Here is a 19,696-nt window from a genome sequence, read left to right as displayed (position 1 = left end):
CTACCATACAATCATGAAAAATAGTTGCGATTGTTGGCCAAGGTCTACGACAGTTGCCGTGACATTTGAACGTTTAACATCGAATCCTCCCCTGATAATATGAGAAGTTCGGCGTTCACTGAAAATCAAATTTTTGAGTTTTGAGTCGCTACGCAGCAAATCTACACTTACTCAACAAAAACCCTTTCCACATCATCTCCTCTTTCTACAAACTCCACACCGTCTAACAAAACTTCATAATCAATTGGTTCCTCGACAGTAACCCATAATTTTTTCAATTGGGAACACCCTCCAGACATCCAATGCTTTACAAACACATTTAAGTTTTGGTTTGTCAATTTTGAGTCTTGCAAAACTATATACTTGCAGTTCATCGTTAATAAATGATCCTGCTTGACCCAAAAACTAAAGAGAATATGAAGACTGTCAACTTTGAAATTCGGCATTTTAGCAGGACAAAAGTGCTCCGATGGTTTCACATAAAGTGAGAGACGTTCAGTGCAGTTGAAGTTTTCCATTACGAAATCGAGATCATTATCGATTTTCGGTTTGAAATCACAATATAGGCTTTGAACCGACTTTTGTGATTCCTTAAGCCATTCGGCCGCCCTTCTATGATCATCATCTGCTTCTTTCTCTCCAATCATCATTTCAGAAATATCCTGATTGAATACTTCACGAGCGTAATCCCCAATTGCTGACAGTCCGGTTATTCTATCCTCCCAATACGTAATCAAACCTCGTTTATCTCCATCTTGATATAGAAATTCCATTCGAACAGGAACTTTCTCAAAACTTCCGATTCTTACAGTTTCCAGCGTGTTGTGATCCTTCGGATGGTTCTTTTTCACAGCCAACAGTACATCGCGTTTATCCGAGCCTTCCAGACGATCTCCTAGTCCAAAGTTAAGTGACAGCCAAACATGTTTGGAAGGTCCCCTAAATGATACTGCAATACTTTTTGATCTCCGGGAGCACATGGAGAGAATAAGTCTGAAAATGAAGAGTTTGGCAATATACTGAATTAATGGAAACTTACAGCGCCTCCGGTCCCACATTATCCAAAACTTGTTTGAGGGGCACATGGGGAAGAGAGAATAGACGGAATGGACTAGTCATTGGGTGAGACACTGAGGAATATTGAATGAATAGATAGAAGAGAGGACTGGCCAACAGACTGTGAGGGATTGCCTAGAGAAGTGCTAATTGGTAATTGTATGTCTTCTGTGTAGGTAGAAATGACTGGCCTGTCTTCTCTTATTTGACTAGTCAGTCATTCCTATATACACAGATCGCAAACATAGAGCAATTAGCACTTCGAGATTGCCAGTAATCCCTCTGTTGGTCAGTCCTCTCGTCTACCTATTCATTTAGTATTCCTCAGTGTACCCAATGACCACCCCATTCCGTTTATTCTTTCTTCCATATGTTCCTCTTAAACAAGTTTTGGATAATGTTGGACCGGAGACCTTGTAAGTTTTAACTAATTCGTTATATTCAAGTTTCCAAACCCTCTTTTTCAGAATAATCCTCTCCCTGTGCTCTTTGAGATCAAAAAGTATTGTAGTCTCCTACAAAGGTCCTTCCAAAAATGTTCAACTCAAACTACACTTTGGATCGGAGGATAGTTTGGTAGGCTCGTATGGGTCGGGTGAATCCATCCGTACATATATACGGTTGACAGTGGAACAAACAGGGAAGCTTACAACGGATGAGACACTGGAAACTGTAAGAATCGGGAGTTTCGAGAAAGTTCCAGTGAAAAGGGATTACAATTTTATGAAGGGAAAACATATAAAAACATATTGGGAGGATCGGATGACTGGATTGGCGGCGATTGGGGATTACGGTAGAGAGATATTCAATCGGGATATTTCTGAAGTGATGATTGGAGAGAAACAAGCAGAAGATGATCATAGACGGGCGGCCGAGTGGGTTAAGAATTCTCAAGGGACAATTCAAAGTCTGCGTTGTAATTTCAAACCAAAAATCGATAAAGATCTGGATTTTATATTGGAAAATTTCAACTACACTAAGAAACTGCATCTTGCTGTGGAACCATCGCATCACTATAGTCCTGCGAAACTTCCAAACTTTCAAATTGGCACTCTGGATGTTTTCTTTAGTTTTTGGATTAAACAGGAGCATTTATTGAAAATGGACTGCAAGACAGTCACTTTGCACGCACCGCAATTGAGAAACCAAGACTTCAATGTGTTTTTGAAACACTGGTTGGCTGGAGGGTGTTCCAAAGTGAAAGATTTGAGTGTTGGTGTTTCAGAACTATTTGATTATCAAATTGTGTTTGACGGTGTGGATTTTGTAGAAAGAGAAAGCGATTTGGAAAGGGTTTTTGTCGAGTAAGTTTAGGTTTGCTGCGTAGCGACTCAAACAGTTTATTTTCAGTGAAGATGGCACTGATTATACTATCATGGGAGGCTACGATGTGAAGCGATCAAATATCACGGCGACTATCACCAAACAATCCTCAAGTCATTTTTGGTTTATTGTTTGGTAGGCTGTTGGTGGTAACGTGTACCTGATAATTTTTGTTGCTTCGATTTTATATTTTTTGACCACTCTATGCTGTCATTTAGCAATTAATTGCTCTTTCATTGTCAATCTTAATGGTCTGAATGAAGAATACTTGGTTGAAGAATAGTTGGTATAACTTGAAAGGAGCGACAGCATTCTTCGTAGGCTTTCTAGGCTGGTTTCCAGGTCTAATAGCTCTTTTTCTATGGCGTACATCATCGCCGACGCAATTGCTCGAGATGCCGCCACGACGTCCCAGCTGCGTCTGTTTGCAATTGGTAAAATTTTTCGCACGAGAACGATATTTAAAAACAAACATTCGATCTCACAAACATGGCCATGACTGCTGTTATTTAGACTAACGAAACAAAACCTTTGAATGAAAATGAGCAACTAGGGCTGATGATGTCATCCCAGAGAGTTTAGAAGCAGTCATCCGGCGGTATACCGATCGAACGACACATGGCCGTTTGGTCAGTAAAATGGATGCGTTGATTTTTTTTCGATAGGACAAATACTGATAGAAAAAACACCAAAAACTATCGAAAAGAATGGCAGAACAGAAATAGCAGCATACAAGAAAAACACACTATACCGAAGTAAAATTTCTAGAACATTCTTACTGATCCACCATCTCCAAGCTCGCTTTCAGCGAGGTTTGCACCGAATTAAAAAAAATTCTTGAAGTATGAAAATTGACTCGCCGAAACGCATACATTATGATATGAAAATAACATAACTGACCTCAATACGTCTTTGATTGAATCACTTTGAGTACTAACAAAGTTTTAAGGCAAAAAATGCTATATTTATTATTAATAACGTCTTATAAGCTTAAACAAAAAACAGGAAATTTGAAACATTACAAATCAGTAGGAATTTCCAGCGAAATCTGGCCAGACAATCATCCAAAAACCTTTTGAGTGGTTACCGCCGTTTATTATAGTCGCTGTAACATTATCACTTGATCGTTTGATATCAGAACCGCCTCGTATAGTCTGCTGTTTGCCTACTTCACTGAAAGTATAAAGTTAAACTGTAAAAATTTGATAAATAAAGCTGCTCAATCCACTTAACTCCACACCATCTAACACAACTGCATAATCAATTGGTTCCTTGACAGAAACATGCAACAGTTTCAATTTAGAACACCCTCCAGCCATCCAATGTTTTAAGAATACATTCAAGTCTCGGCTGCTCAATTTTGAGTCTCTTAACTGAATAATTTTGCAATCCATTGCTAATAAATGACACAGTTTAATCCAAAAACTGACATAAAGATAAAGAACATCAACGCGGAAATTTGGAGGTTTTGCAGGACAATAGGTGGACGGCGGATTCAGATTAAGTGACAGTTTTTTGATGTAGTTGAAATTTTCCAGAACAAAATCGAGGTCGTAATCCTTTTCTAGTGAAACACAATGCAGATGTTGAATGGACTTTTGAGATTTTGAAACCCACTCGGCCGCCCGTCCAGAATAATCACCTGCTTGTTTACCCCGAATCACCACTCTATAAATATCCTGATTGAAAACTTCACAAGCATAATCTCCTACTTCAGCTATTCCAGTCATCCGATCCTCCCAATATGTGTTTAAACCAAATTTTCCCACTTCAACGGGAATGTCACAAAAATTTCCAATTTTTACAGTAGCCTCTATAGAAGACAGATCCGATCGATTTTCGGCACTTAGAAGACAATATAAATCATCTCCTTCCATACATGACAGACAGTTCCAATCACCAAATTGAAGAGTCAATTTAACATTTTTTGAAGGGCCTCTGTATGATACAGCGACACTTTTAGCCCTCTGAGAGCACATGGAGAGATACAATCTGAAAACATAATATTGTGCAACTTGGTATAGCTAGAATTTGTTAAACTCACATTCCCTGGGCTCTAAAGTTATCCAGAATTTGTTTAAGAGGTACATATGGAAGAGAGAACAAAGGGAATAGAGTAGTCATTGGGTAAGACACTGAGGAAGACTGAATGAAAAGATAGAAGAGTGCTGACAGGCCTGTCTTCTTTTGTTTGACCAGCATGTCACGTCTACATACACAAGAGGCAGACCTAAACCAATTAGCACTTGAAGATTCCCATCTGCAGATAATCCCTCTGTTAGTCAGTTCTCTCTTCTACCTATTCATTCATTCTTCCTCAGTGTCTTACCCAATGACTACCCCATTCCGTTTATTCTCTCTTCCATTTATTCCTCTTAAACAAGTATTAGACAATTTCGGACCACAGGGAATGTAAGTGAACTCTTAGTCAGGTGCTCCTACTAACTTTCTCTTATTTCCAGAATAATTCTCTCACTGTGCTCTCTGAGATCGAAAAGCCTTGTGGTTTCATATAGAGGACCTTCCAAAAATGTCCGGCTGACACTAGACTTCGGACTACAAGATAGTCTGGAAGACTCGGATGAATCCTACTCAAAGGTACTGTTAAAAGTAAAGGACACAAGAGAACTACCAATGGATCCCAACCCACTGGAAACTATCAGAATCGGGAGTTTCAAGAAAGTTGCAGTGAAAATGGGAAATCGATTTGAAAAGAGAGAATATCTAATAACATATTGGGACGATCGGATGACTGGATTAGCGGCAATTGGAGATTACGGAAGGGAGATATTTGATCAGGATATTTATAAAGTAAGGATTGGAGAGAAAGAAGTCGATGACGATCATAGACGGGCAGCCGAGTGGGTTACAAAATCACAAAATACCATACAAAGCCTCCATTGTGATTTCAAAACGAAATTCGATAATGAACTCGATTTTATACTGGATAACTTCAAGTATACTCATACTCTTTCACTTTATGTGAAACCATCGGAAAACTATATTCCTGCTAAACTTCCAAACTTCCAAATCGACAATCTTCGTGTTCGTAATAGTTTTTGGATTAGGCAGGAGCAGTTATTAAAAATGAACTGCAATATAGTTACTCTGCGCGGCTCAAAATTGACAAACCAAGATTGCAATGTGTTCTTGAAACACTGGATGGCAGGAGGGTGTTCTCAGTTGAAAGATTTTTGGGTTTTTCTTCAAGAACCAATTGATTTTGACGATGTGTTGGATGGTGTGGATTTCACGGAAAGAGAAATCGATTTGGAAAGAGTTTATGTCGAGTAAGTGTAGGTTCGTTGTGTAGCGACTCAAACAGTTTATTTTCAGTAAAGACGGCGCTGAATATACTATCATGGGAAGTTTCGATGTCAAGAGATCGAATATCACAGCGACTGTCGTCGATCAACCGGATGTGTTTTGGTTGATTGTTTGGTGAGATGTCGGTGGTAACTTGTACTCAATAATTCTTGTTTCTTAGATTCCATGTTTCTTGGTCTAATCTATGGTACTATGTAATAATTTATTGCTTTCATTGTCATTCTTAATAATCGGAATAGAGAATTTTTGTGAGTATTAAAAATTTAACTTTTTTTGACGAGATTGTTCAGCAAAAACAGAATGAAGATTTGAAATCAGTTCCAACTTTCAGTTCTAATGATTTATGCTTCCTTAGAAACTCCTTCTTGTGTGCTTGACAAACAGTGCTTGACCATGCTTGACAAACAGTTCCAATCACCAATTTGAAGAGTCAATCTAACATTTTTTGAAGGGTCTCTGTATGATGTAGCGACACTTTTTGCCCTCTGAGAGCACATGGAGAGATACAATCTGAAAACATGATATTTTGTAACTTGGTATAGCTGGAAATTGTTAAACTTACATTCCCTGAGCTCTAAAGTTATCCAGAATTTGTTTAAGAGGTACATAGGGAAGAGAGAACAAAGGGAATTGGGTAAGACACTGACGAATACTGAATGAATAGATAGAAGAGAGAACTGACCAACAGACTGTGAGGGATTGCTTTCAGATGGGAATATTGAAGTGCTAATTGGTCTAGGTCTGTCTCTTGTGTATTGTGATTCTCTTATTTCATCATTCAGTCATTTCTGCCTACACAGAACGCAGACTCACACCTATTAGCACTTGAAGATTGCATCTGCAGTCAGTCGTTTCCAAACACACAGAACACAAGATTTTTTGTGTATGCAGAAATGACTGACTGGCCTGCCTTCTCTTATTTGACTTGTATGTCACGTCAACATACACAGACCTAAACCAATTAGCACTTGAAGATTCCCATCTGCAGGTAATCCCTGCCAGTCAGTTGGTTAGTCCTCTCCTCTACTTATTCATTCAGTCTTCCTCAGTGTCTTACCCAATGACTACCCCATTTCATTTATTCTCTCTTCCATATGTTCCTCTTAAACAAGTTTTGGATAATGTCGGACCGGAGGCCTTGTAAGTTTCCACTAATTCATAATATTGCCAAACCCTTCTTTTCAGAATAATCCTCTCCCTGTGCTCTCAAAGATCAAAGAGTATCGTAGTCTCCTACAGAGGTCCTTCCAAAAATGTTCAACTCAAACTACACTTTGGATCGGAGGATTGTCTGGAGGACTCAAACGAATCCTGCAAAAATGTACTGTTGAGAGTGGAAGAAACACGACAGCTTCCGACGGATCACAACACAATGGAAACTGTCAAAATTGGGAGTTTTGGAAGAGTTCCTGTTCGAATGGAATTTCTATATCTATGGGATGATAATCTATGGGAAGATAAACAATGTTTGACTATGTATTGGGAAGATCCGATTACTGGAGTGGCGGCAATTGGGGATTACGGTAGGGAGATATTCAATCAGGATATTCATGAAGTGAGGATTGTGAAAAAACAAGCAGATAATGACAATAGCAAGTACAAACCAAAAATCGATGAAGAGCTCGATTTTATATTGGAAAACTTCAAATGCACTGGAAAACTGTTTCTTTACGTGAAGCCATCGGAACACTATAGTCCTGCTAAACTTCCAAATTTCCGAATTGACACACTGGATGTGCATTATAGTTTCTGGATTAAGCAGAAAAATTTGTTAGCAATGAACTGCAAGACAATTTATTTGCGCGACTCGAAATTGACAAGCCAAGACTTCAATGCGTTCTTGAAACACTGGATGTCTGGAGGGTGTTCCAAAGTGAAAAATTTTTATGTTATTATTCAAGAACCAGTTGATTATGAAATTGTGTTTGATGGTATAGAGTTCATTGAAAGAGAAGAAGATGTGGAAAGGGTTTATGTCGGGTAAGTGTAGGTTTGCTGCGTAGCGACTCAAAAAATTATTTTCAGTGAAGACGGCTATGATTTTACTGTCAGTGGAGGTTACGATGTGAAGCGATCAAACGTCACGGCGACTATCACCAGTCAGTGCCCATCTCATTTTTGGATGATTGTTTGGTAGGACGTCGGTGGTAACTTGTACTTGATAATTACTGTTTCTTTCATACTTGTCACGGGCCGGGCCGGGCCGGGCCGGCCCGGCCCGCTCGGCCCGTTTTGAAACATTTTTTCAAAACATTTTGAGTTTTTGAATTTTTTTTGGAAATTTTTTGAAAAAAGTATAGTTTTCGAATAAACATTTAAAATTGAATCAAAATGTGAATATGTAATGATAATTTAAGCATTTTTACTGTTTTTTTTCGAAAAATTTCAAAAAAAAATTGGTAAAAATGGGTACCCATTTTTGAATCCGGGCCGACCGGGCCGGGCCGGGCCGAGAGAAATTTCGGCCCGGCCCGGCCCGATTTTTGACAAGTATGGTTTCTTTGATTCCATGCTTTTTAGAAGCTATGATTTCGGCTCCGCGACAATTCACAACTGCGACATTTCGCAACTGCGACATTCCGCAACTAACGTAGGTTTCGCAACTGCGACACTTCGCAACTGCGACATTTCGCAACTAGTCATTTCGCAACTGCGACGTTTCGCAACTAGGACATTTCGCAACCACGACGTTTCGCAACCATTAAGCTAGCAATAGTTTAACCTAGTTTTGTCTAAAAGTGGGTCAGATAACTTTTTCTTCTATTTAATTATTTTCAAATATGTTCCCAAGCACTTTGGTACACTCAAAATTTTTAGCTGACCAAATATGCAAATGCCCAGTGGTTGCGAAACGTCGTAGTTGCGAAATGTCGTAGTTGCGAAACGTCGCAGTTGCGAAATGACTAGTTGCGAAACGTCGCAGTTGCGAAATGACTAGTTGCGAAATGTCGCTGTTGCGAAGTGTCGCGGTTGCGAAACCTACGTGAGTTGCGGAATGTCGCAGTTGCGAAATGTCGCAGTTGCGAATTGTCGCGGAGCCATGATTTCATATCACAATTTATTGTTCTCATTGTCTATCTTAATAATATGAATGAAACGTTTTCGTGAGTTTAGGTAATTTCTGCACTGAAAAGCCACAAAACACAGACAACTTTTTTATCGTACTGCTGAACCATTCAACCTTGACTATTGTAGCATTGAATCTAGTTTCTGGGCCACATCCTATGCATGTCTTTTGTGTATGCAAAAACGACTGACAGGCCTGCCTTCTTTTGTGTCACGTCTACATACACAAGAGGCAGACCTAAACCAATTAGCACTTGAAGATTCCCATCTGCAGATAATCCCTCACAATCTGTTGGCCAGTCTCTCTTCTACGTATTCATTCAGTATTCCTCACTGTCTCACCCAATGACTACTCCATTCCCTTTATTCTCTCTTCCATATGTTCCTCTTAAACAAGTTTTAGACAATCTCGGACCACAGGGAATGTGAGCGAAATCTCCGTTCGACACCCACTACTAACTTCCTTCAATTTTCCAGAATGATTCTCTCATTGTGCTCACAAAGATCAAAAAACGTCGCAATCACCTACAGCGGAGCGTCAAAAGATGTCAAACTTCAACTTATGTATTGTAACAATATTGGTTCCTTTGCTTACAATTCTACTGATATTTTGGAAGTGATAGATATTAAGGACTTTATATTTCCAACATTATCAAACGGACATTTTCGAGATGTTCCATATACAATGCATGAGGGTTGTCTGGTCATATTCTGGGAAGATACGCTAACTGGATTGATTGAAATTGGAAAGTACGCTAGGGAAATATTCAATCGAAATATTAATGAAATCAATATTGGAGGTGAAGACGTGGATGACTATAGACGGTTGATTGAGTGGACTATGGATACACAAACGTACATCAAAGACTTTCATTTTGAATCTGAAAGTACATCCGATGAAGATCTCGATTATGTTCTGGAAAATGTTAAATGCACTGGCTTACTATCACTTTCTGCGAAACCATCTGAAAACTACCGCCCTGCTAAGCCGCTAGTCTTCAACCTTGACGAACTTAAGATTAATTTTAGTTTCTGGATTAGGCTGAGTGATTTGTTGGCAATGAACTCCAAGACAGTTAGAATGAGAGGATCGAAATTGACGAGCCATGACTTGAATGTGTTCTTAAAACACTGGATGGCCGGAGGGTGTTCTCAGTTGAAAGATTTTTTTGTTGATGTTGAGGAAGCGATTGATTATGAAATTGTATTAGATGGCGTGGAGTTTACAGAAAGAGGAGATGGTGTGGAAAGGGTCTATGTCGAGTAAGTCTAGGTTTGCTGCGTAGCGACTCAAACAGTTTATTTTCAGTAAAAACCGTAATCCTCATACTATCAGAGGAGGTTTCGATGTGAAGCAATCAAACGTCACTGCAACTATCGTCGGTCAATACAGATATACGTTTTGGTTTATTGTTTGGTAGGATGTCGGTGATTACTGGTACTGGATAATTCTTGTTTCTTTAACTACATGTATATCTATCCAATATTTGGTACCATATCATAATTCATTGCTTTCACTCTCTATATATCTTAATAGTCTTAATAAATTATACCTTTCCCATTCAGTTGGTAGAACAAGACAGGGCAATAGCTGTCTCTGACGGCTTTCTGGTTTCTAGGGCTTACTATGGGTTTTATCAAGGTCGAATAGTTCTGATTGAATTTTCTCTATATCATCGCCTTCTCAAGTTGCTTCTGGATATGCCGCTGCGACGTGCCACTCTCATAAACATATTCAACTAGACCAACTGCTCTAACAATCCATCGAATTTTCGAAACGACTGGCACACTAGTTTACTCTCCCAACCATTACTCATAACTCGCCGCCTCACTTCATTTTTTTTGGACTGTCACACAACACGTACGCTTTCACTTGTTCTTACCCTATTAGATTTCAACAAATAATCCTATTTCCGATGTTTCATTCAAAATCAACAGATATAACAAATTCAGTATTTCAAAACATATTTTTATTAAAAATTTCCTGCGAAATCCGGCCAAACATTCATATAAAAACGTTTCGAACTTTCAGTAATAGTCGCTGTGATATTATCACTTTGTCGTTTGACATCGAAACCTCCTGTCATTGTATCAACGGAGTTTTCTTCACTGAAAAAATAATAAATTTTGGAAGTAAACTATTCAAATCAGCACTCACTTAACATATTCCCTTTTCACATCATCCCCTCTTCCAATGAACTCCACACCGTCCAATACAGTCTCATAATTGACTGCTTCCTCAACAGAAACATGCAACAGTTTCAATTTAGAACACCCTCCTGTCATCCAGTGCTTCAAGAACACATTAAAGTCTTGGCTTGTCAGTTTTGAGCCGCCTTCCATTCTAACTACTCTGCAATTTATTGTCAACAAATCTTCCTGCTTAATCCAGAAACCATAATGAATAGCAAGTTGATCAAGATCACAGACAAGTGGTTTAGCAGGGCGATAGTTCTCAGATGGTTTTGCAGTTATTGAAAGACAGCCAGTGCATTTAACATTTTCCAGAACATAATCGAGATCTTCATCGAGTGTGTTTTCAGGTTCGAAATGAAAGTCTTTGATATACCCTTGTGTATCCATAGTCCATTTAATCAACCGTTTATAGTCATCCATGTCTGTACCTCCAATGCTGACTTGAAAGATATCTCTATTAAATATTTCTCGAGCGTAATTTCCAATTTCCGTCAATCCGGTTAACTGATTGTACCAATATGTGACTAGACAGTCCCCATCCATTTCGTATTGAACATTTCGAAACTTCCCGATTGGTACTGTTGGCAATATGGGATCCTCAAGATGTTCAAGATCCGACACATTATCCACATTTATGAGATCTGTGAAATCGTGACACAAATCAATTGCATTATAATACATAAGTTGGAGTTTGACATCTTTGGAAGGTCCAGAATAGGTAACCGCAATGCTTTTCGATCTTTGAGAGCACAAAGAGAGAATTATTCTGGAAAATGAAAGGAACTTAGTGGCACTTTATAGGATATGAGCCAATTTAAAAGGCCAAGTTACGTCTGGAACATTCCCTAGTAAGGGTTCACTTACATTCCATGTGGTCCAACGTTATCCAGAACTTTTTTGAGGGGTAAAAATGGAAGAGAGAATAGACGGAATGGGGTAGTCATTAGGGAAGACACTGAGAAATACTGAATAAGGGAACAGGATAACTGGCTAACAGACTGTGTTCTGTGTATGCAGAAATGACTGACATGCCGGCCTTCTCTTATTTGCATAGCCACTCGTTTCTACATAACGCAGACCCATCCCTATTAGCACTTGAAGATTCCCAACAGCAAGTAATCTCACCCAATCTGTAGGTCAGTCTTCTCTTCTACCTATTCATTCAGTATTCCTCAGTGTCTCACCCAATGACTACTCCATTCCCTTTATTCTCTCTTCCCTATGTACCACTTAAAGAGGTATTAGATCACTTTGGACCATATGGAATGTATGTGAACTCTTAGTTAGATATCCGCCACTAACTTTCTCCATTTTTCAGAATTATTCTCTCTTTGTGCTCTCGGAGATCAAAAAGCGTTGCGGTTTCATATAGAGGGCCTTCCAAAGATGTAGAACTCGAACTAACGTCAGATGATGGATTTCATTTGTGTCACGATTTCACAAATCTCATAGATGTGGTGAACGTGTCGGATCTTGATGATATCATATTGCCAACAGTATCGATCGGAATGTTTCGACATGTTCAATATGAGATGGATGGAGACTGTCTAGTCACTTACTGGTACAATGAGTTAACCGGATTGACAGAAATTGGAAACTACGCTCGAGAAATATTCAATCGACATATCGATAAATTCAGCCTTATTGGTGAAGACATGAATAACAATAAACGGATGATCAAGTGGACTATGGATACACAAGGGTATATCAAAGACTTTCATTTCAAATCTGAAAAAACTCTCGATGAAGATCTCGATTATGTTCTGGAAAATGTTAAATGCACTGGCTGTCTTTCACTTTATGCGGAACCATCTGAAAATTATCGTCCGGCTAAACCGCCAGTCTTCAACTTTCATAAAATTTACATTCAGAATAGTTTCTGGATAAAGCAGAAAGATTTATTGGCAATGAATTGCAAGATAGTTAGAATGAGAGGCTCGAAACTGACGAGCCGAGACTTCAATGTGTTGTTGAAGCACTGGTTGGCTGGAGGGTGTTCTCAATTGAAAGATTTTTGTGTTATTGTTCAAGAACCAATTGATTATGAAATTGTGTTGGATGGTGTGGATTTCACAAAAAGAGAAAGCTATTTGGAAAGAGTTTTTGTTGAGTAAGTGTAGGTTTGCTGCGTAGCGACGCAAACAGTTTTTTTCAGTGAAGACGGCACTGATTATACTATCAGCGGAGGTTTTGATGTCAAGCGATCAAACATCACAGCAACTGTCGTCAATCTACCCGGGGAAGTATTTTGGTTGATTGTTTGGTAAGATTTCGGTGTTACCCTGTACTTTATAGTTCCTGTTTCTCTGATTACATGTTTTTTGTTCAATCTATGGTATCATGAAACAACTTATTCCTTTTACTTTCAATCTTAATAAACTGAATAAAGAATATTTTTTCTGCTCAGGTGGTCGAAAATGAGAGGGGACAATAGCTGTCTCTGACGGTTGTCAGGTTTCTGGGGCTTACAATAGGTTTTATCAAGGTCAAATAGTTCCGATTGGATTTCTTCTTGTGAAATCAAACATCCCAGAACGCAGGAGGGTTCAATGTCTGGAAAAAAATTAAGAAAGTTAAAATAATATTGGATTTTAACAAATAATCGTATTTCCGATGTTTTATTCAGAATCAACAGATATAACAAATTCAGTATTTCAAAACATTTTTTTAGTAAGAATTTCCAGCAAAATCCGGCCAAACATTCAAATAAATACGTTTCGAACTTTCAGTAATAGTCGCAGTGATATTATCACTTTGTCGTTTGACATCGAAGCCTCCTGTCATTGTATATGTGTTTTCGTCACTGAAAAATATTAATTTTTAGAAATATGCTATTCAAATCAGCACGCACTTAACATATTCTCTTTCCACGTCGTCTCCTCTTCTGATAAACTCCACACCGTCCAATACAGTCTCATAATTGATCAATTCTTCAACAGAAACATGGAGCAGTTTCAATTTAGAACACCCTCCTGTCATCCTTCTTCTGAAAAATAGAAAAAATTCTGAAAAATAGAAAAAAGTAAGTAGTGGGTAACGAACTAAGAGAAAATAAAAGTAATAGGAGAGAGGACTGGACAATAGACTGGGAGGGGCCTAGGTCTGTGAGTATGTAGAAATGACAGACAGGTCTGCCTTCTCTTATTTGCATTGCCAGTCGTTTCTACATAACGCAGACCCATCCCTATTAGCACTTGAAGATTCCCAACAGCAAGTAATCTTACCCAATCTGTAGGTCAGTCTTCTCTTCCAAATATTCATTCAGTCTTCCTCAGTGTCTAACCCAATGACTGATCCATTCCCTTTATTCTCCCTTCCCCATGTACCACTTAAAGAGGTATTAGATCACTTTGGACCATATGGAATGTAAGTGTCCTAGTTTGCTACCCACTACTAACGTTTTTCTAATTTTCAGAATAATTCTCTCTCTGTGTTCTCAAAGATCAAAAAGCGTTGCGGTTTCATATCGAGGGTCTTCCAAAGATGTAGAACTCGAACTAACGTCAGATGATGGATTTCATTTGTGTCACGATTTCACAAATCTCATAGATGTGGTGAATGTGTCGGATCTTGATGATATCATATTGCCAACAGTATCGATCGGAAAGTTTCGACATGTTCAATATGAAATGGATGGGGATTGTCTAGTCACGTACTGGTACAATGAGTTAACCGGATTGACAGAAATTGGAAACTACGCTCGAGAAATATTCAATCGACATATCGATAAATTCAGCCTTATTGGTGAAGACATGAATAACAATAAACGGATGATCAAGTGGACTATGGATACACAAGGGTATATCAAAGACTTTCATTTCAAATCTGAAAAAACTCGCGATGAAGATCTCGATTATGTTCTGGAAAATGTTAAATGTTCTGGTTGTCTCTCACTTACTGCGGAACCATCTGAAAATTATCGTCCGGCTAAACCGCCAGGCTTCAACTTTCATAAAATTTACATTCAGAATAGTTTCTGGATAAAGCAGAAAGATTTATTGGCAATGAACTGCAAGATAGTTAGAATGAGAGGCTCGAAACTGACGAGCCGAGACTTCAATGTGTTGTTGAAGCACTGGATAGCTGGAGCGTGTTCTAAATTGAAACTGTTGCATGTTTCTGGTAAAGAAGATATCAATTGTGAATCTGTATTAGACGGTGTGAAGTTTATTAAAAGAAGAGATGCGAAAAGAGAATATGTTAAGTGAGTGCTGACTTGAATAGTATATTTCCAAAATTAAATATTTTTTTAGTGGAGATAATACTCATTATACAATAACAAGCGGTTTCGATATCAAACGATCAAGTGATGATGTCCATATGACTATCGCGAACGGTTGGAAACGTTTTTGTATGTTTGTTTGGCCGGATTTTGCGGGGAATTCATACCATTAAATTGTATTATAAGTGCTGAAGTTGTTATGTCATTGTCTGTTGAATCTGAATGCTGAAGTTGTTATGTCATTGTCTGTTGAATCTGAATAAAACATTGGGAATAAGCTTATTTGTTAAAATTGAATAACATTTGAACTTTACGGAAGCTTTTTCCAGACATGACCTCTAATGCGTTTGTCCTGTTCTGAAAGGCAGTTATTGTCAGGCAATCTCCCTTCACATAGCATTATCACTATCTTTGACATGATGCCAAAAAATTAGCTACCGTAGTCATCGAGTATACTGTAGTTTCAGAAGGGATTACTGTTCTAATGTGATAAATTAATTATTGTTGGGGTCGTGACAATCTTGGCCGAGCTTCACGCACTGAAACCGGAGACGCATATCCAATAGTGAACTTTAAGAAAATTTAGTCAATGACTGGCTGCAACTTCATATCTTAACCAGTTGAAGAGTGACAATTTGACCTTTTAATTTAGATGATGCCTGGGAGCAGGACAGCTCATGGCTCTCTTCTGTTCTACTACATGTGCTAAAAACTGGCTGTGGTAATAATATTTATTGAAGATAAAATATAGGCGCTTGCCTCGGCTTTTATACTGACCAGAGGCGGAGCTTAAACATAGATGTGTTGGTGGTAGAATGTAATATTAATAATAAAAAGATAGAATGATTTAAGGCTCAATCCTATGAATCATCTGATTGGGAGCAGGAGAGGAAGCGGGGAAAAAGTGGGAGAGTGTAAAGTATACTATCGAGCACACTAACTGAGCGAGAATGATATTCTTTATTCATACTATTAATATAAGAAATTTGGAGATCTTGCTCCTTCATCGGACCATAGGGTTGATGTTTTCGCACGAAAGGTTGTAAGAAACAGTTTGTCAAAAATCGGTGACACCAGGGTGGAATCGAACCACCGTCTACAGATCAAGCCTCCGCAGCACTGTGCTACCGGTGCGCCCGAAATTCGACTCTCTCTTTCTTTACATTAACCTTATAGAGCACAAGGAGCAAGATCTCCAAATTTCTTATATGAATACATCTACGATACGCACTAAAATCGAGGATTCCAACCTTTCTGAATTATACTTCAATCAATAGGACCAAATCTGGAATTCCACACTTCTAAACAACCAAAACTCGAGCTTCGCGTCTAGGAATCAACGAACGTTGCCGGACGTCGACTGTGCTCTATAAGGTTAATGTAAAGAAAGAGAGAGTCGAATTTCGGGCGCACCGGTAGCACAGTGGTAGTGCTGCGGAGGCTTAATCTGTAGACGGTGGTTCGATTCCACCCTGGTGTCACCGATTTTTGACAAACTCTTTCTTACAACCTTTCGTGCGAAAACATCAACCCTATGGTCCGATGAAGGAGCAAGATCTCCAAATTTCTTATATGAATACATCTACGATACGCACTAAAATCGAGGATTCCAACCTTTCTGAATTATACTTCATACTATTAAGATATAAAACGAAAGCAATAAATTGTAATGTGGTACCATAGAATGAACAAAAAACATGGAATCATAAAACAAGAATAATCAAGTATGATACAAGTTAAGACATCTTACCAAACTATCATCATAAATCTATACGCGTATCGATCGGCGACAGTTGCCGTGACATTTGATCGTTTCACATCTAAACCTCCTTTGAGAGTATCGGGAATACTGCACATACTGAAAATAACCTCATTGAGTCGCGACGCATCAAACCTACACTTACTAGAAATAAATCCTTTCCACGTCATCTCCTCTTTCCGTGAACTCCACACCATCAAACACAACTTCATAATCAATTGGTTCTTGAACAGAAACATGCAACAGTTTCAATTTAGAACATCCTCCTGTCATCCAGTGCTTCAAGAACACATTGAAGTCGTGGCTTGTCAATTTCGAGCCTTCCATTGTAACTATCTTGCAGTTCATTGCTACTAGATCCCTCTGTTCAAACCAGAAACTAGTACGAATGTAAAGTTTGTAAAGGTTGAAGACAGGCGGTTTAGCAGGACGATAGTTTTCAGATGGTGTCGCTTCAAGTGAAAGATACCCAGTGCATTTTAAGTCTCCGAGCATATAGTCGAGATCTTCATCGAGTGTTTTTTCATGTTTAATATATTGGAAGAAGTTTAATGTCTTTTGGGTTTCTATAATCCACTCAATCAACCGCCTATAATCCGCGTTTTTACCACCAACGTAAACTTGATCGATATCTCGGTTGAATAGTTTCCGAGCGTGTTTTCCCATTTCAATCAATCCAGTTAGCTTGTCTTCCCAGTATGTGACTAGACAATCCCCTTCCATTTTATATTGAACACCTCGAAACTTTCCATTCGATAATGCAGTGCTCTTACAATATATCATCTGAAGATGGACATTTTTGGAAGGTCCCCTATAGGAAACCGCAATGCTTTTTGATCTTTGAGAGCACAAAGAGAGAATTAGTCTGGAAAGTGAGGGAAGTTAGGGGCGGGTACCGAACTAAGAGTTCACTTACACTTCCTGTGCTCTAAAGTTATTTAGAACTTTTTTGAGGGGTACATAGGGAAGAGAGAATAAACGGAATGGGGTAGTCATTGGGTAAGAGACACTGAGGAATAAAAAATGAATAGGTACAGGAGACGACTGACCAACCGACTATGAGCGATGAGCTGCAGATAGGAATCTTGAAGTGCTAATTGTGTATTTAGAATTGATTGACAGGTCTGCCTTCTCTTATTTGACTAGTCAGTCATTTCTACATACACAGATCGGAGACCTAGACCAATTAGCACTTCAAGATTTCACCCGGGATATATTCCTAGTGAGTCCTCTTTGTGCCAACAACAGGGTTTTGGTACAAAAAATGCTTTATTTAATATTAAAGGAAAAAATGACATGCTTCAACAAAAAGACAGGAAATCTAAAATCAATAGGAATTTCCAGCGTAATCTGGCCAAACAGACATCCAAAAACGTGTTCGATCTTCAAAACCGTCTCTGATAGTCGCTGTGATATTATCCTCGGGTCGTTTGATATCAAAACCGCCTCTTATAGTGTAGTGGGATTCTTCTTCACTGAAAATATAACTTTAACCTTTAAACATTTGAAAAATTGAGTCGCTACGCAGCAAACCTGCACTTACTCGACATAAATCCTTTCCACATCCTCTCCTCTTTTGGTAAACTCCACACCATCAAACACAATTTCAAAATCAATTGATCCATAAACAAAAACACAAAGATTTTCCAATTCAGAACATCCTCCTGTCATCCAGTGCTTTAAGAAGACATTAAAATCTTGGCTTGTCAATTTTGAATAGCGCAAAATAACTGACTTGCAGTTCATTGCCAATATATCTTCCTGTTTAATCCAGAAACTATTAAAAATGTCAAGTGTTTCAAGATCGAAGATATGCGGTTTAGCCGGACGATAGTTTTCAGATGGCGTAACAGAAAGTGCAAGATAGCCAGTGCATTTCAAGTTCTCAAAAATATAGTCGAGATCTTCGTCGAGTGTTTTGCCATGACGATCATAATATTGGAAGTATTCTATCGACTTTTGAGTTGCCACAGTCCACTTGGTCAACCGCCTACGGTCATCCGCGTGTTTACCTTGAATACTGACATAGATATCTTGATTGAATATTTCCCGTGCGTAGCTCCCAATTTCAATCAATCCACTTAGCTCGTCTTCCCAAAATGTGACCAGTAATTCTTCATCCATTTTATATTGAACACCTCGAAACTGTCCGCTTGATAATGTTGGCAATGGAGAGCCCCTGACCGCCTGAATATCTCTCGCTTCCCAAATAGTAGTATTTTCATCAGCCAAATAAGCTGTGTCAGAATGCATCAGCAGAAGTTGGACATTTTTGGAAAGTCCTCTAGAGGATATTGTAATGCTTTTCGATTTTTGAGAGCACAAAGAGAGGATAATGCTGAAAAATAGAAAAACGTTAGTAGGGGGTATCAGATTAAAAGTTCACTTACATTCCTTGTGATCCAAAGTAATCTAGAACTTGTTTAAGAGGTACAAATGGGAGAGAGAATAGACGGAATGGGGTAGTCATTGGGGACGACACTAAGGAAGACTGAATGAATGAGTAGAAGAGAGGACTGGCCAACAGACTGGGAGGGATGAGATGCAGATGGGAATATTGAAGTGATAATTGGTCTAGATCTTCCTATTGTGTATGTAGAAGTGATAGACTGACTGGTCAAATAAGAGAAAGTAGACCTATTACAACAGAAGGACCTATTAGCACTTCAAGATTCCTATTTGTGTGTCATCCCTCCCAGTCTGTTGGCCAGTCATCTCTTCTACCTATTCATTTAGTGTCTCACCCA

The 19,696-nt window shown here is 38.7% G+C and overlaps 4 protein-coding genes and 1 pseudogene across 5 annotated transcripts; 2 read left to right on the top strand and 3 right to left on the bottom strand.

Moving 5' to 3' along the window:
- On the bottom strand, positions 1 to 1,119 carry GCK72_003308 (uncharacterized protein; the record flags this gene model as incomplete). Its single annotated transcript, XM_003098597.2, has 3 exons — positions 1 to 118; positions 172 to 993; positions 1,040 to 1,119. The coding sequence occupies 3 exons, from the start codon at positions 1,117 to 1,119 to the stop codon at positions 1 to 3; spliced, it is 1,020 nt and encodes a 339-aa protein (XP_003098645.2).
- A 273-nt stretch (positions 1,120 to 1,392) lies between these two features.
- GCK72_003307 (uncharacterized protein) lies at positions 1,393 to 2,518 on the top strand (the record flags this gene model as incomplete). The annotated part of the gene is made up of 3 exons (XM_003098659.2): positions 1,393 to 1,472; positions 1,524 to 2,360; positions 2,407 to 2,518. 3 exons carry the CDS (start codon positions 1,393 to 1,395, stop codon positions 2,516 to 2,518), a joined length of 1,029 nt encoding a protein of 342 aa, XP_003098707.2.
- An 886-nt stretch (positions 2,519 to 3,404) lies between these two features.
- Positions 3,405 to 4,503, bottom strand: GCK72_003306 (uncharacterized protein; the record flags this gene model as incomplete). Its single annotated transcript, XM_053723959.1, has 3 exons — positions 3,405 to 3,552; positions 3,628 to 4,371; positions 4,424 to 4,503. The coding sequence occupies 3 exons, from the start codon at positions 4,501 to 4,503 to the stop codon at positions 3,405 to 3,407; spliced, it is 972 nt and encodes a 323-aa protein (XP_053592604.1).
- Positions 4,504 to 4,711: 208 nt separating this feature from the next.
- On the top strand, positions 4,712 to 15,363 carry GCK72_003304 (annotated as a pseudogene). The gene is made up of 12 exons: positions 4,712 to 4,791; positions 4,842 to 5,669; positions 5,716 to 5,815; positions 6,695 to 6,846; positions 6,892 to 7,686; positions 7,732 to 7,839; positions 9,250 to 10,035; positions 10,082 to 10,189; positions 12,287 to 13,078; positions 13,124 to 13,231; positions 14,384 to 15,172; positions 15,222 to 15,363. Coding segments are annotated over exons 1-12 (4,788 nt in total).
- On the bottom strand, positions 10,746 to 11,912 carry GCK72_003305 (uncharacterized protein; the record flags this gene model as incomplete). Its single annotated transcript, XM_053723958.1, has 3 exons — positions 10,746 to 10,881; positions 10,931 to 11,734; positions 11,833 to 11,912. The coding sequence occupies 3 exons, from the start codon at positions 11,910 to 11,912 to the stop codon at positions 10,746 to 10,748; spliced, it is 1,020 nt and encodes a 339-aa protein (XP_053592603.1).
- Positions 15,364 to 19,696: the final 4,333 nt, after the last annotated feature.

The sequence above is a fragment of the Caenorhabditis remanei genome, chromosome I (assembly GCF_010183535.1).
Source record: "Caenorhabditis remanei strain PX506 chromosome I, whole genome shotgun sequence".
NCBI classification, from domain to species: domain Eukaryota; kingdom Metazoa; phylum Nematoda; class Chromadorea; order Rhabditida; family Rhabditidae; genus Caenorhabditis; species Caenorhabditis remanei.
This window is presented reverse-complemented; position numbering and strand designations above follow the sequence as displayed.